The sequence below is a fragment of the Cololabis saira genome, chromosome 1, assembly GCF_033807715.1.
Source record: "Cololabis saira isolate AMF1-May2022 chromosome 1, fColSai1.1, whole genome shotgun sequence".
NCBI classification, from domain to species: Eukaryota; Metazoa; Chordata; class Actinopteri; order Beloniformes; family Belonidae; genus Cololabis; species Cololabis saira.
In genome coordinates, this window is record NC_084587.1 from 32,539,324 (window position 1) to 32,558,899 (window position 19,576).

At 38.2% G+C, this 19,576-nt stretch overlaps 1 protein-coding gene across 1 annotated transcript in view; it reads right to left on the reverse strand.

Moving 5' to 3' along the window:
* cacna1ab (calcium channel, voltage-dependent, P/Q type, alpha 1A subunit, b) overlaps nucleotides 1-19,576 on the reverse strand; it is a 150,054-nt gene that overhangs the window by 93,416 nt on the left and 37,062 nt on the right. The window contains 2 exon segments of the mRNA XM_061720649.1: nucleotides 14,492-14,631; nucleotides 15,291-15,396. Of these exon segments, the coding sequence (XP_061576633.1) occupies nucleotides 14,492-14,631; nucleotides 15,291-15,396 (246 nt within the window).

Below are 19,576 nucleotides of genomic sequence, written 5' to 3' on the forward strand. Positions count from 1 at the left end.
ATAGATAGATAGATAGATAGATAGATAGATAGATAGATAGATAGATAGATAGATAGATAGATAGATAGATAGATAGATAGATGGATTTTACCGTTCACGATATACCGTCAAAAAATTCCCCACGGTAAGAATTTGTCATGTCGCGGTAAAAACGATAAATTCCTGTTGATGACGTTTTTGTGTAAAGCTGATTTATGGAAGGAAGGAAGGAAGGGAGGAAGGAAGGAAGGAAGGAAGGAAGGAAGGAAGGAAGGAAGGAAGGAAGGAAGGAAGGAAGGAAGGAAGGAAGGAAGGAAGGAAGGAAGGAAGGAAGGAAGGAAGGAAAGGGGAGAAGGAAGGGAGAAAACAAGGAAAGGAGGAAGGAAGGGAAAAAAGAGGAAGGGAAGAAGGAAGGAGAGAGCAGGAGGAAAGAAGGAAGGAAGGGAGGAAGGAAGGAAGGGGGAGAAGGAAGGGAGTAAACAAGGGAAAGGAAGGGAAAAAGAAAGAAAGAAAGAAAGAAAGAAAGAAAGAAAGAAAGAAAGAAAGAAAGAAAGAAAGAAAGAAAGAAAGAAAGAAAGAAAGAAAGAAAGAAAGAAAGAAAGAAAGAAAGAAAGAAAGAAAAAAGGATAAATTCCCGTTGATGACGTTTTTGTGTAACAAACATGGCGGGTCTGAGAGCGACATAGATTTATATTTGAAAAGGTGGAGTTGAATTGGTATTTTTTTAATCGCCATTTTTATCGTTATCGGGATTGTAAGTGACAAAAATAGTAAAAACACATACTGACAATGTGCAAGAGACTGGGACAAGTTCCAGCCAGTGACAAGCCCATGAGCTGTGTGTGTGTGTGTGTGTGTGTGTGTGTGTGTGTGTGTGTGTGTGTGTGTGTGTGTGTGTGTGTGTGTGTGTGTGTGTGTGTGTGTGTGTGTGTGTGTACATGGGTTACGTGTGTGGGAGTGCCATGTGTCATCACAGTGTGAGCTTCTGTCACCCCAGTATCTCCTACTGACCCCCAACCCCCACACTCACACACTCTCACACAGTTGGAAAACATGTGATGGACATAATACACACTGTTAAGGAGTTCAAACATGGTTGGGATGGTATGATTGGGAACAGTTGACATGATAATAACCTGTTGCCATGAACAGAATTCTTCTGTTGTTCTTGCTCACATACAGTATATTTTAGCTATATAGCAAGTAAATCGCTTTAAGCATCTTGGAGAACTTGCTTCAGCTATTTAATGGTTTCAGGCCGTCTAAATGCCTCCTGTCTCTTCATAAATTCCCAAAGTGACATAGTGATGTTGAAGGATCTGTACGGTGCTAAACAATCTGGTGCAAGACTCCCTTCTTCCTTTTGCTGTATCTTTGTGTATAAATTAATGTAAATATTAAATTCCCTTTGGTAACTCTCAGTGATACATAATGACTTTTTTCTGGCTGTTCTTTATGAAAAACTAACTCCTAATGTTTTTTATTATTATGATTATTATTATTATTATTATTATTATTACTTTTTTAGACCCTATGACTTGCTAAAGAATGCATAGAGTTGACCGCAGAAAAGAGCATAAGCTAATAAACTGAGGACAAGGCACACTGGGAAGGAAAAGAAAAAACCTCTTAAGATTATTGTAATTTCTCAGGCACAACTAAAACCGCAAAAACAGCAGATAGTTTTTGTTTGTTTCCATATTTTTTTTTATAAAAAAGGGAACGATACCTCAGAGGCTCTAACTGTTTCTTTTTTTTCTCTGAAGGCCTTGAGTAAGTGTTAGACAGACGTGTGTTCTGACTTGACTCTAATTAGTTAACTACTTCATAATGAAGTCCAGCAGAGAAAGCAACACAAACAGTGATATGATGCAACAGGGTTTGTACCAAACGGTTCACATCTTCTTCTTCAGGTTATCAATCTCCCGATGTGAACCGATTTTAGCAGAGTATTTAGTTAAAAATGTAATGGTCTCCCTTTGTTTTAACTTAAAAAAAAAAAGAAAAGAAAAGAAATGGATTTTCACTAAAGGGCTCTCCAACGCAGACACTTCATTCTGGGTTATCTAAAAGTGGTAAAGGTTTGTAGAACTGCACTGAAATAGTTTGGGCAGTAACTCCTTGAGTGAACTGCTTTTGTTCTCCAAACCTCTCACACCAAACTGCCTCTGCTCACTAAAGTGGGACATTCAGCTGCATACTTCTACTGGTGTGTCAGCGCTCTCTCAAGCCTCTGTGAAACCAAGACTGTTAGTCCAAGGCATAGACTGTATAAAACAATGGACGAAGCATTCGGTCATGTCACCCATCGGTTTCTGAAGACCGATTTTGAAACCCATTTGTACCCTTTGTACAGGATGCCCATCACATGTCCATCAAAGTTAGCTTTGCTCCTAGCTCCTTACGAATCTTAGTTCCCCACGAGCCTCAATCTGGAAGTTAGATGGTTGACACCTGGTCAAAGCCCCTGGTATTAATGGGAGAGTCCGTTCGATGGAGGTCTGTAGAATTGGAGGAACTGTTATGGCCCTATTTTTTGTAAATATTATCCTTTTTTTTTTGTGTTTACTATTTTTTTTTCTCTCTTGTACATACTCTTTTTCTACTTTTTATATTGCTCTTTTTATTATTTAAAGGAGCTTGAGGCTCCTTTTAAGAAATGAGACTCTCTAGCGCCACCCTTCACCACGACGGCCGTTGGGGGTACTGCAGCCAACAGTGAAGCCGGCACGGGAGAACGGGGAGAACGCACATGCAGCGTCATGTGACGTCACATCCACAGCCCAACGCGGGAAATTCGGGACCGAATTGCAGCACATTTTGCAGCACACAGCCTGTTCAAGGCAAAGGAGAGATACACTAGAGGGCTCATTCTTTTGGGTTTGGAACGCTTCATCTGACATTATTACTAGAAAACTTAAAATGTATACGGATTTTTTTCATAAATCCTGCCACAATCCGGCCTCAAGCTCCTTTAACTATTTATTGGTTATTTCTATTTTACATTTTTTGTATAAAGCGTGTGTGTGTTTTGGCTGCTGCACGACTGAATTTCTCCTCTGGGAGATCAATAAAGTCTTCTATTCTATTCTATCACTTCCTCCAAGTCTTCCTCCATGTCACATTATTAAGCCTATCTCTCACAAAATCTGGCATTTGTTCCTCTTTTGTCCAAACACCTTCTTTACCTCTCATTTCATTTCACTCTATTTTTCTTGTTCTCTCTTCATTTCCTGCTTATTGGAGGTTTCATAGGCGGGGGCAAGACAGAAGCACTCATTCATTCTGACCACAGTCTCCATCCTCCCTTCTTCCATTCTTCTTCTATTCCTTGTTCATTTGCTCGTGCTCATAGTATTGCTGATCTCAGCAGAGTGCTCACACTCAGCTGATGGACTCGCTCTCTCTCCACCTCCACCCCTACCCGAGCACACAGTCTCACCATCTTCCCACCATACCCTTCGTATTGCCATTTTTTTTCTTTTTCTTCTTTCCCTTTTCTTTTTCTACTTTGCCTTCATGGATGGTTTGCAGCAGGACCAGGGAAAATAAAGGTAGCTTTAAATAGGAAATGTTTTTTTTCTTCTCTTTTCTCCTTGTTTTTACTCTACCCATCCACTATTTCATTAAAAACTTAGCCAAAAATGCAGAAGCACTGTGAAAACCATCTATCATTGAGTAGCTTCTAGAACCACTCTTAAGCATCAATAAACTGATGATGTTTTCTGTAAAGGCTCTGACGCACCAAGGCGCTTCAGCCAGTGCTCTGGATAATTTAGACCAGGGGTCGGCAACCTAAAATGTTGAAAGAGCCATATTGGACCAAAAACACAAAAAACAAATATGTCTGGAGCCGCAAAAAATGAAAAAATGAAAAGTCTTGTACAAGCCTTAGAATGAAGGCAAACACCTGCTGCATGTTTCTATATTAGTTATAACTGGGGGAAGATTTTTTTTTTCATTATGCACTTCGAGAAAAAAGTCGAAATGTTGAGAGAAAAAAGTCAAAATTTCGAGAAAAAAGTCAAAATTTCGAGAAAAAAGTCAAAATGTCGAGATTAAAAAGGAAAGGAAAAAGAAAGAAAAAAAGAGGAAAAAAGAAAAAAAAGAGAAAAAAAGGAAAAAAAGAAGAAAAAAAAGAAAAAAGAAAAAAAAAAGGTCAAACATTTTTGAAAAAGCTCCAGGAGCCACTAGGGCGGCGCTAAAGGGCCGCATGCGGCTCTAGAGCCGCGGGTTGCCGACCCCTGATTTAGACTATCGTTGGACATAAGTTGTAAATGCGGGCAACACACAAACCATCCATTGCTATATATCACCTAATGTTATCGAAATGTTCTATATAAGTTACTAATATGTTATGTATCCTTTATGTATATGTCCAACTCACTATGAATACACTATGAACATAGACAACATTAAAAACAAAACGAAAAAAGAACATGTATACCAGCATTTTATAGACATTTTGATACGTTACGGTGGTTAGATCCTCAAGGTGTGACAGCGCACAAATACCTTATCACTGTCTCACCTTGTTGTGCAGGAATTGTTGTCCACTGCTCCTTACAGTGCTTCCGTTTAGTCTGGTTTGGGGGCATTGGTTTATGTAGAGCTCTGGTAACTCAACAGCATTTCAAATAAGGTCTGGACTTTGACGGGGCCAATGCAACACCTTGAATCCTTTTTTGCACCTATTCTATTACAGATTTGCTGGTGTACTTGTGAACAGGACTTCATTTTGGCCAACGTCTGACAGATGGTCTCAAATTTGAATCAAGACTATTTGGAGGAATTCATGACCGACTCAATGATGGAGATAGATGGATGGAACATTGCAGAGGCTTACTTGGCCCATTTGGTGAGGTCTGGAATCTTTAATTGGTTTACAACTATTTGTGAAGGCACATTGTTTCCAGTGAAAGTGAAATATAACCCCGTGCTATATTTCCATATATCCCTGTAAGAGAGGTCAGAGTAGGAGTCAGGGACTATGTGTGTTCCAGAAGGACAGGTCTTGTTAACACAGAGGTTTTGAAAAAGGATGATTACTTTCTTACCATCACTACCCTGCTGCCCTAACATTATTTATCTGTAGGTGTGTGTGTGTGTGTGTGTGTTTCTGTCTGTGACTCTATTTATGTTCACAAGGGTGTGTGGGTGAGTACAAAGCACCACACACTGTAGCAGGCTTTTAACAAAAATTGTATTTTTTAAACTGAGATGTCAAGTACTTGGTTTTGCCATTGTTTGGAAATGGGTGCATAGATGCTCTGGATTGTTTTTCAGACTACAAAAAGTGTGTTACTGTTCTTTTGATTTAATATTTAGTATTTTCATCTTCAATCTAAGACACAATATCTCTATATGTTTGTGTATGTATATGCATATATATATTTATATATAATATCATATTATACTTGAACGTGTCATGTTAGGTATTGAACGAAGGAGGAAGCGACACCTTACTGCAGCTCATCACTCTTCTCCACCTTGCTTATGACTTTCATGTAACATAACAGCTCACTGAATGCTATCAAACGTTAAGGCCGTCACAATGCTTACACAGCCAATTTCTTTAAGGTGTGTGTGTTCAAATACTGTAAGTAACCTGCAGGGCACTGAGTTGGAGGGTATAGGAGAATGTATAGGAGAGTCATGAGCCTGTAAATGACTGCAAGGCAATAATGATAATGGAAGTGATGGCAAAAGGACAACTTTCAACCACGTACTCCCTCCCTCTCTCTCCGTCTGTGACCTCATTTTTCTCTCCCAGCTTGACTTAATTTCCTCTCTCTATGTTTTTATAGCGTTTCTCCACAGAGAGAACTGCACTCACTTTGACGCCTTTGTGTACTGTTCCTTAATGTTTGATTGTTGAAATTATACCTGATGTTTCATTGACAGTCGGGAGCCTTTCAATCTGAATGTGTTTTTATCTTTGACTGTCAGGTAACTCGATGCCATGAAGCACTGCAACAGAAAAAATGTCTCCATGAAGACCAGTTTAATCTAATCGGTTCTCTTACTGACGCAAAACATAGGTGTGAGTCGCCCCTGTCGTGACTCAGAGGTTCTCGTTTCCTCCCGTCTTGGCTTATGATGTCATTTTGGTATCATTGTGAGAAACAGCACTGGCTCACTAAACCATCATTTCCCACTAGGGTTTTGAGATATACTGTATACTCTAAACATCTTGACGTTTCACTCTATCATCTCCACTGAGGTTACATCTCTACTAAAACATGAATAAACCATATCTGCATGAAACGGGAGATCATGCTTGTTATTTGTTTAATTTTTCTCTGTCACTGACAACATTTATCTTCTTGTTTAGTCGATCGCCACAGAATTTCAATGTTGTTTTTTTTTTGCTGTAATATTACAGTATGTTTATCTTGCGCAAAGTAGAAAAACTCACACAATGTGTTCAAGTTATCATGATGGAACAATCACACGAATAAGAAAATAAACCCTTTCTCACTTCTTATAATGTGTCCAGACCAAATGCCACTGAGATATGGACGTGTTTTTGCATCAGGCATCAGGATATGAATGAATACAAGTGCCATATCTTTTAACTTGAGTGAATATTTTGCTTGTCGCATGCACGCAATCCTCTACTCTTTCTGTCCTGTATGTCTTTTTAATGAAGCCTTTTTATATTTGCATTTCATATTTTGATTCTTTCTTTCTGTTTAACAAATTTGCCATCAGTTTAAAGGCCAAAACAGAGCCAATACAAGTGGAATATGACTCTATAATAGAGACACACGAGCAAACAGTTTACTCAAACACGAAGAGGCAGCAAGCTAATAAAATGCTGACGCGAAATAAAAACGATGTAATTTAACTCTGCTCTCAGCATTTTGTGGGAGAACAATGTAATGTAAATTTTACAGACCACATTACCAGAAAGTGACAAGATGATAATTATCAGCCTTAAAGGAACCCCGGGTACTGTGGCCTATAAGGCTTATTAGATTAGCAATGTGAATATGATCTTTAAAATATTCAAGATGTCTTTGTTTTTTTATAATTCTAGGGCAAATGATTTGCCTAGAATCAATTCTAGTCTCTGAAACTTTTGAGATATTACTCATAAATATACACTGAGATGAAAATGATTAGAGCATTGTGAAGGCAGTCTGAGGCAAAGTCTGTAGTGTTTAAAACTCCAGCTGTGTCTAGTTGTCCAAGGTAAAGCTTGGATCAAGGAGGGGAAAACTTACCTAGACTGATGGAACTGTTAAATTCTTATCCAAATTGCCCTTATTTTATGTCTTTCAAAATGAGGGGATTTATGATCATGACCATCCCACCTCATTACGACTGCTAGGTTTGACATTGCTCTCTCATTAGTGCAAAACAGAGCTCACTTGTCAAATGAAGATACAAAGAAATGGAGTAGGACATGATACAACTTTTGCGGAGATTTCTAAAGGCCCATTTATGCTACATGGAGAAGCTATGCAGATGGACTGATCGTTTACCTTGATTATTGTAACAGCATCTTTACAGGTCTACCTAAAAAGTCAGTTGCCGGTACACAACTGCAGTTCATTCAAAACTTTGCTGCTCGAGTCCTCACTAAGACCAAAAAGGTGGACCACATCAGTCCAGCTCTGAGCTCTTTACACTGGCTGCCTGTCCGTTAGAGAATAGACTTTAAAGTTCTGATGCTGGTCTATAAAGCTCTGAATGGTCTAGGAGCAAAATACATCAGTGACCTTCTGACCCAGTAAGAACCTTCCAGACCCCTCAGGTCATCTGGATCTAGTTTTTTATCAGTTCCCAGAGTCAGAGCCAGACATGGAGAAGCTGCATTCAGCTTCTATGCTCCACATGTCTGGAACAAACTCCCAGAAAGCTACAGGTCAGTTGAAACAGTCAGTATATTTAAGTCTAGGTTCTTCAGCTGCATTTTAATCAAGCTCCAAACCTGCACCGATACCTTTAAATTTGAGTTTAGATCATATTTTAACTACTGATTTTATCAGATTGTTATTTATTGTTCTTATTTCTTTATTTTTTGTTTAAATATTAAGTCATACTTTTTATTTATGTTTTAATGTCTTTGTAAAGCACTTTGAATCCCCTTGTTGTTGAATGTGTTATAGAAATAAACCTTCTCTTCCTGGACGTCGATGCAAGAGGGAAACTGATGGCAAATAGAAAAGGGGAGTAATACAAACAGTAACAAAAGAGCCAAGAACAACTTGCAAACAGATTCAAGATGAACTCTAAGCTCCATTTGTCCATCTGGGTAAAGTGGCAACATATGCAACAGTTTTTGACATGAGCTTCTAACCCTCCTAAGAACAACACACAGGGATGCACTGATAGTGAAGCCTGAGGTTTACAGCAACGCTGGACTCATCAAATGATCTTGACTCCTCTATTAACTGCCAGCTGGCCGTTACTTCATCGTTCATGTCTGCAGTGAGAATGCAACGACTGAAAAGCTTTTTGAAGCTATGATGTTCTTCAGGGAGCTCCTCAGTCCCCCTCACCTTCAGAGGAGCAATTGTTTGGTGCCAATGTACCTATTAATAGAATTACAAGAACACACACCAGCAAAAACATGACAAGCACCCCTGCTTGCAGTATGTGTTCATACATTCTTCTGGATTTAAGATGTTCCATACTAATGTGTAGAAAGCTTGTAACATGAGTGTAATTATGAATATAGGCCATGCATGATAATCTTATATATTCACTTACAGTCACCAAAAACAGAACAGCTGTGCATGAGCAGTGTGTGTGTTTTCATATTCATCATAAGAAACCGGCTGCGTGCGCGCGTGAATGCGCGTGTGTGTTTTATAGGCTGCGCTGAGTGATTGATCATAGGGAGCAGGGAAAAGCAGGTTACTGCAGCGCTTACACACACACATTCATTCCCTCGCTGCATTTCTCATTTCCCTCTCTCCCCTCCTCCTTTGTTCCATCTCCATCTTTGCCTTCCCTCCGCCTCCCATCTCTCTTCCAAACCTCTCTTTCATCCTCTGTGCATCACGCTCTCCTTTCCTGTCCCCACAGCCATCACTCTTTTCCTCCTTCAGCTTTAAACTCCTCTCCATTCTCCATCCCTCACATGCCATATTTATAAAGGCAAACCAATCTTGCATTTCTCCACTCTCTTTCTGTCCTGCTATCCAGAGCCCAAGGGAATGGGGAGACAATGTCACGTGTCTTTCTCCCACCCCCCCATCCCCACTCACCCCCCCACTGTTATCTAGCTGCAGTAGTACTCTACTGTTCCTCCAACAAGGGTCTTGATTGGCTTCAGAGGACTTTCTCTGTCTCTCTCTCTCCTTATATCATCCATTTATCTTCTGCATCTCCTCATTCATCCATCCACTCATCCATATACAAGGCAGCAGTGCAGATTTTTAGCAAAAGCACTTTGGAGCTGTGTTTGCAGTGGTGCATTAAGGGGGGGTTGGACATTTTCCTTTTCTTCCCTTTTCATTGGTTGTCTAACTTTGATGACTAAGTCATCTAAATGTTCGTCACTGCTTCATTCAGCTTCATCAGTATCGTCATCCATTATACTGATGAAGAAAGCCAATGTTCAAGACAGTGTTTTCAATGTGCAAAAGATTAGAAATAAAATCAGCACGTTATAATGCCATTAAAATCTAGGACAATCGTCATTCAAGAATCAAAGTTGTTTTCGACATGTCTTGTTGGAATAATAGCTCAGTAGGAGCACTGTGTGTGATCAGTTGAAATGTGATATTTCTAGAACTTTAAGGTTGTAGTACTCATACTCATCTTCAGTTTTTCACGGATGGCTTACACCAAGTACAATACTAAGCTTTGCTGTTGTAAATCCTCTCTAGAAAGTCTGTATCTTTCACTTAATCTGGGTTCAGTGCATACCTGCTTCTTCTCCATAGGAGTGGAGCCATCTCTATAACAAAACGTGATGGAGAATTTCTTTATGTACATTAATTTGTTCAACAATCCTGAGTGGTACAGTTGTTAAAGTGGAATATAAATGTTGGTTTTAAAACTAACATCCTAGCAAAGTCAGTGCGACTGCATCTAAATTGCCTTTCATTTCCTTATTTCTGGTTCTGCTTTAGAACGATAGCACGTCACTATTTTAAATTAAAAACAAAACAATTACAGTTACTCTGTAAATGAATGAGTCCCAGCAGGTTTCTGTAGAGGATCTCCTGTAAACCTTATATCAACAAGGGGTCATAAGGGAGAGCCATCTCATCAGAGGCTATAATTCACTTTATATGTTACTAATTGTGTCCCTGCCTAACTGTGCTTCCACACTTTGCTTTTCTACCAAGACATTTACTTTCACAGTTTTAAAAGGTAAACTTTTTCAGCCAAATCGTGTCATATTGAAGGAACTGATGCTTCTCCCACCAGGGAAACAATTCAACGTAAACTAAATAGTTCACTCACTCACCCGCGTAGCTAGGATTTTCAACATGGACATCTGCAAGACAATTTCTATCCGTCATGCTTAAAACCCACCTCACCAAGGTGCTGCATTCTCAGAAGAGGCTCCGGGCAAACAGAGATGATAAAACAACTGCTACCTGCAACTATCAATGCACCTTTTTGTAAACACCTGCTTCATCTTCTGCTTCCCTTTTCATCTTCAATGGTATCAATTAACACATTGTGAAGATAAGTGGGAACACAGGAGCACAAGGGTATTCTAACCAGTTCATTATGTAATCTCTGCCGCTACAAGTAAAAAACTCACAGATCGGAAGCTTTATTAGAGTCTAAATACCATTGTGCATTTCTGGATAAGCGGCAAAATATTGTTGCGCACATCTATGTTATGCATATTGTCATAGAAAATAGCTTGAGATGTTATTCTGACGATTGAATCAAACATAAAAGAGGAAGAAGAGGACGGCAAACGCAAAAACAAGGGTGATGGAGAAAACTGTGATGCCCCTCTGATAGTCATTGCCATAACAACAAACACAATCCACCATCTCTCTGAGAAGTGACATTTTACTTTGCCCTGGTTGCTGCTTCCTGCAGCGATGCTCTGATCTAGTGTGTGTGTGTGTGTGTGTGTGCGTGTGTGTGTCCTCATTAAAGGAGGATAGCGACTGAGGGGGAGTATCCCTAATCACATACACACACCTTGTCAAACAAGACCTCTGCTGTGTCTGCTGAGTGTGTTTTAGATCAGGAAAGAAAAAAGGTCACGTCACTAAAGAGACACACACACACACACACACACACACACACACACACACACACACACACACACACACACACACACACGCGCGCGCACACGCACACGCACACGCACTAACATACACACACACAGTCACAAAGTTTCAGAGTGTGTATTGAATGAATCAATAGGCAAACAGGATATTTTATTATCATATTTTTTTAATACCATCAGTGTCAGTCCTCACAACTGAATTTTCACTTCCACTTTATTAGGCCTGCCAGGTGCACCTGAAAAACTATTTATCTTTTCATAATATTCTACAGATGCGTATGTACATGTGTCTGTTGGCCTGTTTATATTCCCATTTTTCACCTTTGACTATACGGCGCTGTAAATTGAAACTGTAAAAGCCCAAACGTTATGCTCTTTAATAGCTGCTCTTGTCTTGCGCCAGCAGACACGACCAAATGGCTTGAAACGATGTGAAAATTAAGCAGTTAGTCATGTGGTTGAGCTACATAAACAATCTTCAACAAACTGTTCCACCTCTGTCAGAGCTGACAATTGCTACTCCTCTAAAACCTTCTAAGTTGATACTTACTTACTTACAGAAGGTGGAAGTGAGTCTAGGACGGCCTCTAAAAACATGAAAAAGTTCCCATCTTTGGTTTATCAATTCTGAACTAATAAGAAGCGATGAAAAAATAATGTAGCCACCTAAGAGGAAGATGATCCACTCTATCTTATAAAGCTCTTAGCAAGTGAAAACATTATTCTCATTTGAAACACTAATGATTTTACACTGTTGAAATAATAGTTATGATTGACAATTTTAATTTCTGCAATTATATTTTCATAAATGTTCCATATTAGATGATTAGTAGCCTTAGCAGCAGCAGGCAGGGGGTATTCTTTTACGTTAAAATAAATGGAAAGAAAAAGCAAATGAACAGAACTGTTACGGCTCCCAGAACATGCAAATATACTATATGCATGTAGGATTAGTGTCTTTTCTTTGTTGAAAAGAATGTATTTCATCTTTATAAATTAATCAACATGGGGAGAAACGTGTGGGCACAAGTTTGTTTGTTTAAAACCTTTACTGGATATTTCATGAACGGAAAACTTAGAAGCAGTAAAGCAAGAGCATTTGTTCATTTTTACAGCTGCGTGAGGTCAGAGTTTGTTCGTGTATATGGCCATTAAAATCTTCCTTTAGGAAAAGCATACATATTAATTCAAAATAAATGTAAAAAAAAAGTACATTCAAAAGCTTTATTGGATGAGAATAAGAATGAAAAGAATGCACCAGACTAAATGGCTAATTTGTGCATATGTGTTGGCTTCATTTTAAGTGTGTGAAAAAAAAGATTATCCTCTTTTCTTATCGATGAAAATCTATGTTGTTTTCTATCTAACTGAAAAAAGAAGAGTAAAATTAATCTGATCCTCTGTAGAGAAATAGAGAAAAGACACAATTTAAAACATGTGCTGTGTGTAAGATTGATGAAAAGACTGTGTGTTGTCTAAGCAATTAAAAAAAAAATAAAAGAAAAGCTGAAAAATCTACTTAAAGAAATACAAATAAATCTCTTGGAGCCTCTGTCATGCTTAAGGAAAGACTGAAAAATAGCTTGATAGATCAGACTCACATCCAGAAAGATGTAGGGTCTGAAAACCCAGAGGGCCTCCCTATCTAAGGGCAGCAACGGTTGCTTCTCAACTTGCCTTTGCTTGAAGATCGTCAACGCTACGACCAATCACAGCAACGGACAATGTGGCGCATTCAAATCAAGGAAAGGAGACCAGATTAAGCTCTTGTCGTAAAAACAGTAAAAAAGATGAACCTTGAAAAAGGAAGGACTCGAGTGCCATCTTCTTTTCAAATTTCTAAGAAAAAGACATTTCAAAGAAAAAGTCAGAATCTTTTAACTGCCAGAGCCGATTGAAACGACCACTAATCCTCAGCTGCAGCCACCTACGCTGTTTACATTCAGATTAAGTCGCCGCTCTGTCGTCGTCGTGTTAAGCCCACCCAGACACGCTCTACAAGGATAGACTGATTTGATAGGCTCCCCTTGACTTTTGGGCGTAGTTAATGAGCTCCAACAGACGGTGGCTAGATGTACCTGAAAAGTACATTTAATTTTTCTAGAAGTACGTGCAGATTTTTAGGGTAACTGAACAACATAATGGTTTTAACACCTTGTTGACATTTTAGTCGGAGAACAGCTGTAGCACCTGTGCCCTTCCAGGAACTGACTAATGGTCTTGGTGGATGTTTGGCTCCTGGTGTTCTGTGTTATTGAAGAATGTACATTGCAATCAAACAGTTTGGTTGTATTTCTGTAATTGTGATGTATGATTCCCTTATAATTAATGCCTTTTGATTCCTATTCTTATTAATTAATTCTAATAATGTAGAATGGTGATGAGGGTTGCTCAATGTTTCCTAGCTTGTTCAATGATCCCTTTTATCTGGTCCCTGTTAGTTAACTTTGGGACCTTTCTCCAAAACAAACATTTGATTTCAGGTTTGACTCTGAAATCTACTCTACTTCAGTGTAAATGGATGTTGTAGTTTAACTCGGCTGCTGCAGGGTACGCGCTTGGTTGTTTTTCTTTTGTGGCTCATGTATGTCAGGTCATTTGTTACTGTGATATAGTTTCTTTTCATCATCACCGTCATTGTGGCGATACACTCTGAATTTTTGTGAATTAATAACTCTAATGTTGTTTAGTGAAGTTATACATTATTGGCTGTTTATTTATTTATTTATTTTTTTACAAAGGGGAGGAAGTTTATCGTGCAGATTTACAGAATCTGGCCTCTAATGACCTCCGATGACCTCTTACGGACAGACAAAACAGCTACTGTGTGAAAGAGAGCTCCAGAGACGAGTTCACACTGGCTTGGAGCTGGTCTTTGCAACTCTCTCTCTCTCTCGTGTATAAAACACTCTACAATCCTTTGTCACTCCATCACATACAGCTGCTGTGTGCTGATCCACTGGCCCAATGCTCATGGAAGAAATAATACCTTTAAATGACTATATGTAATATGAGAGAGAGAAGAAAAATATATAAATAAAACATTAAAAAAAAACCCTGGTATCTGATTGCATCCTAACTCTGTGCTTCAGTGGAACAGGTCGCCATGGAAATGCAGCCTACATATTTCAACATCCAAAATATAAAAAAATAAAGAACCACATCAGGTGTTATTATTATGGCAAAAGAAAGAAGAGATAACATGAATTACTTAAATTAAATCAAATAAACACAAAAGATAAAATAAAAAAAAAAGCTCAGAGATTGCAAAAACTATTATTGTGGACTTACCCGGTGAGAACGACCACAAAGTCCATGACGTTCCAGCCATTCCTCAGATAGGAGCCCTTGTGTAACGCAAACCCCAGAGCCAGGATCTTTATCCCGGACTCAAAACAGAAGATGGCTATAAAGTAGGGCTCCGTCTCCTCCTACGAGGGGAGCAAGATGAGTGGGGTAGTAGGAGAGGGGCGCAAAGGGACGAAAGGCGGGAAGAGAAATACATAACAAGGAATTTGAGCAGAAGAAGAAAAATGTTGAGAAGAAGTGAGATGGGAAAAGAAAAACAAGGTCAGTCACCAGAAGATTGCAATTTTTTTACCCAAGTGGAAAATGTGTTTCCTTATATTATCAAACAGAATAATTTTTATAATTCTCTCTATATATATTCTATCAATATTTTATTAGTTTAAGTGGATGAAGACTTATACAGAAAATATACTGAGAATATAGTTAGTTAACATTTTCAAATTCAGCATTAATCCATCAAACAATAAGGCTAGAAAACAGAAATTTAAAAAAGGGATTAGCATCATGACAGCTGATGTAGATAAACCTTTGTGTAATGTTTGCAGATATGGTTCCAGTTATTAGACATGTATTATTTCTCCGTGTGATTGTTCCTTTGTGTGTTTATTTCTGCTATATTTGTCTTCTGTGAATAGCTGTTTAGAAGCCATTTTCGTATCTAATGTCCTTCACCTGTTTCTGTGTTTGCAAGCCTTTGTGAATATTTCTATACCTGCACACAATGATGATGTGTGCATGTGCTGTGTAAACACCACTTGTGTGTGGGTTATGGGTGTGTTACCAGTCGTTCGGACAGTGGTGTCTTGTCTCCATCAGGAAGATGCTGTTCCAAAGCCAGGACAATGCAGTTTGCAATGATGGTGGTGAGGATCATCCATTCAAACGGAGTAGAGCTGAAGTTAAGGGCAAAAATCACAAACAAGAGGCAAAAATGCAACCCACACACACACACACACACACCCATGTACTGTGCATCCATACACTGCAAAAAACAAGCCAAGACTGAATCCATGGTGGTCACAACACACTGAATCCTCTCTGTGATTCAGAGTCAACGCATTTGAAAGAATTACCTGTACTACCGCTACGAGGGGGGCCCACTCAGACTACCCTTCAGTTGTACCTAATACAGGCAAATAAACTCACATTTTAAATCATTCGTGTTCTACAAATCCACAAATAAAAAGTCCTGGAGGTACAGTAAGGATACGTTTTCTCTGATTGGTTCATCTTTGCCAGTGATAGTGGACACCTGAAGTTAGTTTGAGGTTGGGACAACGTTGTATTGCAATATTTGATTATAATTGAATTCTGATACATATTTGAAAATTGGGTTTACTCAAAAAACCTAACGTTGGCTTGATGTCTAATTATAGTCAGGTAACGTTGACTAGATGTTGGATGATGGTTAATTCCCAGCGCTACATAATTATTTATCTAATGTTTTCTGCAACCCGTATCCAACCAGGGACCGACTATAATACAACGTCCCTGGTTTGACAATCAATCAGGCGGAGCGGCTTCGTCGCTTAACAAAGTTGCACTAAAACATTTGGACAGACTTTCCGCAGTTTACCACATAAACATGGTTTGAGGTCAGTAAACACAACAAAATTCATTTTATATATATATATATATATATATATATATATATATATATATATATATATATATATATATATATATATATATATATATATATATATATATATATACATATATGTATGTATACATATATGTATATATATATATATATATATATATATATATATATATATATATATATATATGTATGTATACATATATATGTATATATATATATATATATATATATATATATATATATATATATATATATATATAACATATATGTATGTATACATATATGTATATATATATATATATATATATATATATATATATATATATATATATATATATATATATATATATATATATATATATATATATATATATATATATATATATATATATATATATATGTATGTATACATATATGTATATATGTATGTATATATATATATATATATACATATATGTATGAAAATAAACAATGTTGAGCCTTGTAGTACCATAGTACACATGTTTTGCATCAGCCGCCTGTAAAGCAGAGACAAACGAAAAGTAGCTCAAAGACTGACAAGATGAAGTCTAGAGTGAAAACGGTCAGATTATTCCAGCTGTAACTTCGAAAAAAATTCCCACACACCCACACGTGCACAAACTTACATCAGTTTCCTGGTGGAGCAGCCAGCTTTTCACAGCCCTCCATCCAGTCAAGTGTGTTTGAATGTGTTGTGGTGTGTGTTTGTGTGTTATGTGTGTGTCCATGCCTAAGTAATGGCCGCTGGAGGGGCTAAGATGACTGGATACATCCAGACAGATCAAGCCTGTGCCTAATTGTCCAGTCATTATCCAGTTAGCCTGTATGTGTGTGCCTGTCTCTTTGCATGCTATATGTGTCTGCATGTGTGGTAGGAGTACGTGTCTCTTGTCCTGTTTACCAGATGCGATGCTGACACTGACGCTATGGCTGGAGGAAGGCATCTGAGTGCATTTGTGTGTGTGTGTGTGTGTGTATGGGTGTGTGTGTGTGTGTGTGTGTGTGTATACTGGTGCTTGAATGTCGGGATAGGAGCCTCCTGGTTGACGTGAAAGGATCAGACAGGTCGGTCTGGGGAGTGTGCACTAACAAGACGAAGCTGAACTACATGGCACATGCTGGCTGGCAAACACAAAGCACACTCCTATACTTGAGGAGGAAACTAGAATGTGTGCAGAATATCATCTCAGAGCACTTCTGGTTTAGGTTTCCAACATTTAGGGAATCTAAGTGGTAGAATTGTTTTTTGCCTTGGAAAGTTCTGATTTGTTATCATAATGGATGTTAGAAACCATTTGAGCCCAAATGATTTCAAGAAAAGCTGTCGTTGGTGTTACTTTTTCCAATATGCTGGCGCACAGTTGCGGCGCTCTACCAATCTGGCCTCATCTAACCCCTGCATATTATATATGTTAATGAACACTTGTTTCTTGATTAAGATTTTCCCTCAAACAGTGAATAATCACTCAGACATAAAACACTGACTAGCTTTCAAAAAAAGCCTGCAATTCGTACCAAATCCTTCGATTCAACGTCGATAGAAAAAACTACAAAAGACAGCTTTACTAGCATACGCATTTTTCAAACACTTGTGAGAGTAGCAAATCTAAACTGAGGACATAAAAAGTAAAGATATTTAGCTTCATTATCTATGTATTTAGCTACATTATTAAGTGGTTGTTTTTCCTTCTTTTCTGAATCAGCTTCCAGGCAGTGCAGAGACACCACTTTACTGGTTTCCAGGGTAGGTGCACTGTAACCACTGTGTGGTTGTGGTATGATATATTGTACTGTTACTTTTTACACAAATTGGACACGTTTTACTTCATTTTGATTCTTTTAAAAATAAACTCAGATTGCAACCAGTCATGTTGCATATCCTCATGCAGCCCACAGATTCAGTGTGTGTGTGTGTGAGCAGACATGCCTTCCACAACATCTATTATTCAGCAGGCACACGCTTTACTGGCCTAACAACCTGCTGAAAGCAGAAGGTAGCACTCCTCTATGTGTGTTCATCTCTCATTCCATCCCATTTATTCACATTCCTGCACTTTCTATACATTTTAAGATACCCATCTCTTTTTATGCTTGCTCTTTCAGCATTTTCAGCATTTTTGCTGTTTTTTCATCTTCTTCCTTTCACGTTGATCACCGTTTCTCTTTCTTCCTGTCTGTATTTCCTGCTTCCCATACATTTCTTTTCCTCCTCCTTCTCCCCAGCTTCATCAGACTTTGATATTCTTTTGTCTTCTTCTGTTTTAACCTCTTTCATTTGCCATGTCACCCCATTTATTTTTGGAGAGAAGGCGAAAAGCCTCAGTGAATCGGAAGCAATTAGGCAGCAGAAATTTCTGGCAACAGTATTATTGGTGGGCGCTGCAAAAATGCATGCAAGTTCCACTTTCATTAATTAAAATGCTTCCTGATGGCCGCAAACAGGCTTTGCCCTGCCAAATACACTGACAACCTCACCCCCCAACCCCCCAAACACACACACACCATCTCTCCTACTTCTTCACAAAAAGGTTGTACAAAATGCAGAGCCACATGAAGGTAACTGTATACACTCCTTCATGCATAATAATACACAATCTAATATACTCTGCACGGTTCTTGCTCTTGAAAAGGGAGCATGAAAGAGAAAGAAAAAGACTGACATTTATGCACAGTCCACAATGTTTGAACTGGATTTAAATATGAATAAATAATAAATAATAAATATAAATTGAGTTGTTTTGTTATATTAGTTAACTTACCCAACAGTAAGCATCAAAACTTTGTGATATTGGAGCAGAAAAATCTCAGTTTTGATCTACAAGAACCCCGTTTGGATCTTAAGTCCCGTTCACATTATGTTTGAGTATTGTTTCAGCCTTTTTTGGATGCCTCATCCTCAGTTAAGTGTTTTTTTTATTCTATTTTTACTAATCTTGCCTTTAAAGCAGACCCTAACCATCTACATTTCAATAACAGATGCTGCTAATTGGTTAAGGCTTTTCCAACAAGAAATTATTTTGGGTTTTTAAGCCAATAATGTTTTTTAACAAAAACTAGCATAAAAAGAGCCTTTAATGTATGCAAAAACCACAACAAAACTGAAGTGGCAAAAAGTGAGAGCAAACCTCTGATACTGGCTTCCCACTCAGTCACAAATGTGCGCAACCTCTGAACAAAATTACTTTAAGAATTAAGGATTCTTTATAATGAAGAATTCATTATCATTTTAGGCTAATGTATTTGTTCATATTACTAGACAAACCTTTTTTGGCATCTAAAAAGGTTAAGTTTCAAACATACAGTATAAACAAAAATTGGGATCAAAATGTTCATAAAACAACTGCTCATAATTTGTTGGACCATACTTCCATATACAGCTGCGTCCAGCCGCCTTTCCAATTAGACTTTACGAGCAATAGCACAAAACACATTTTTATATCCTA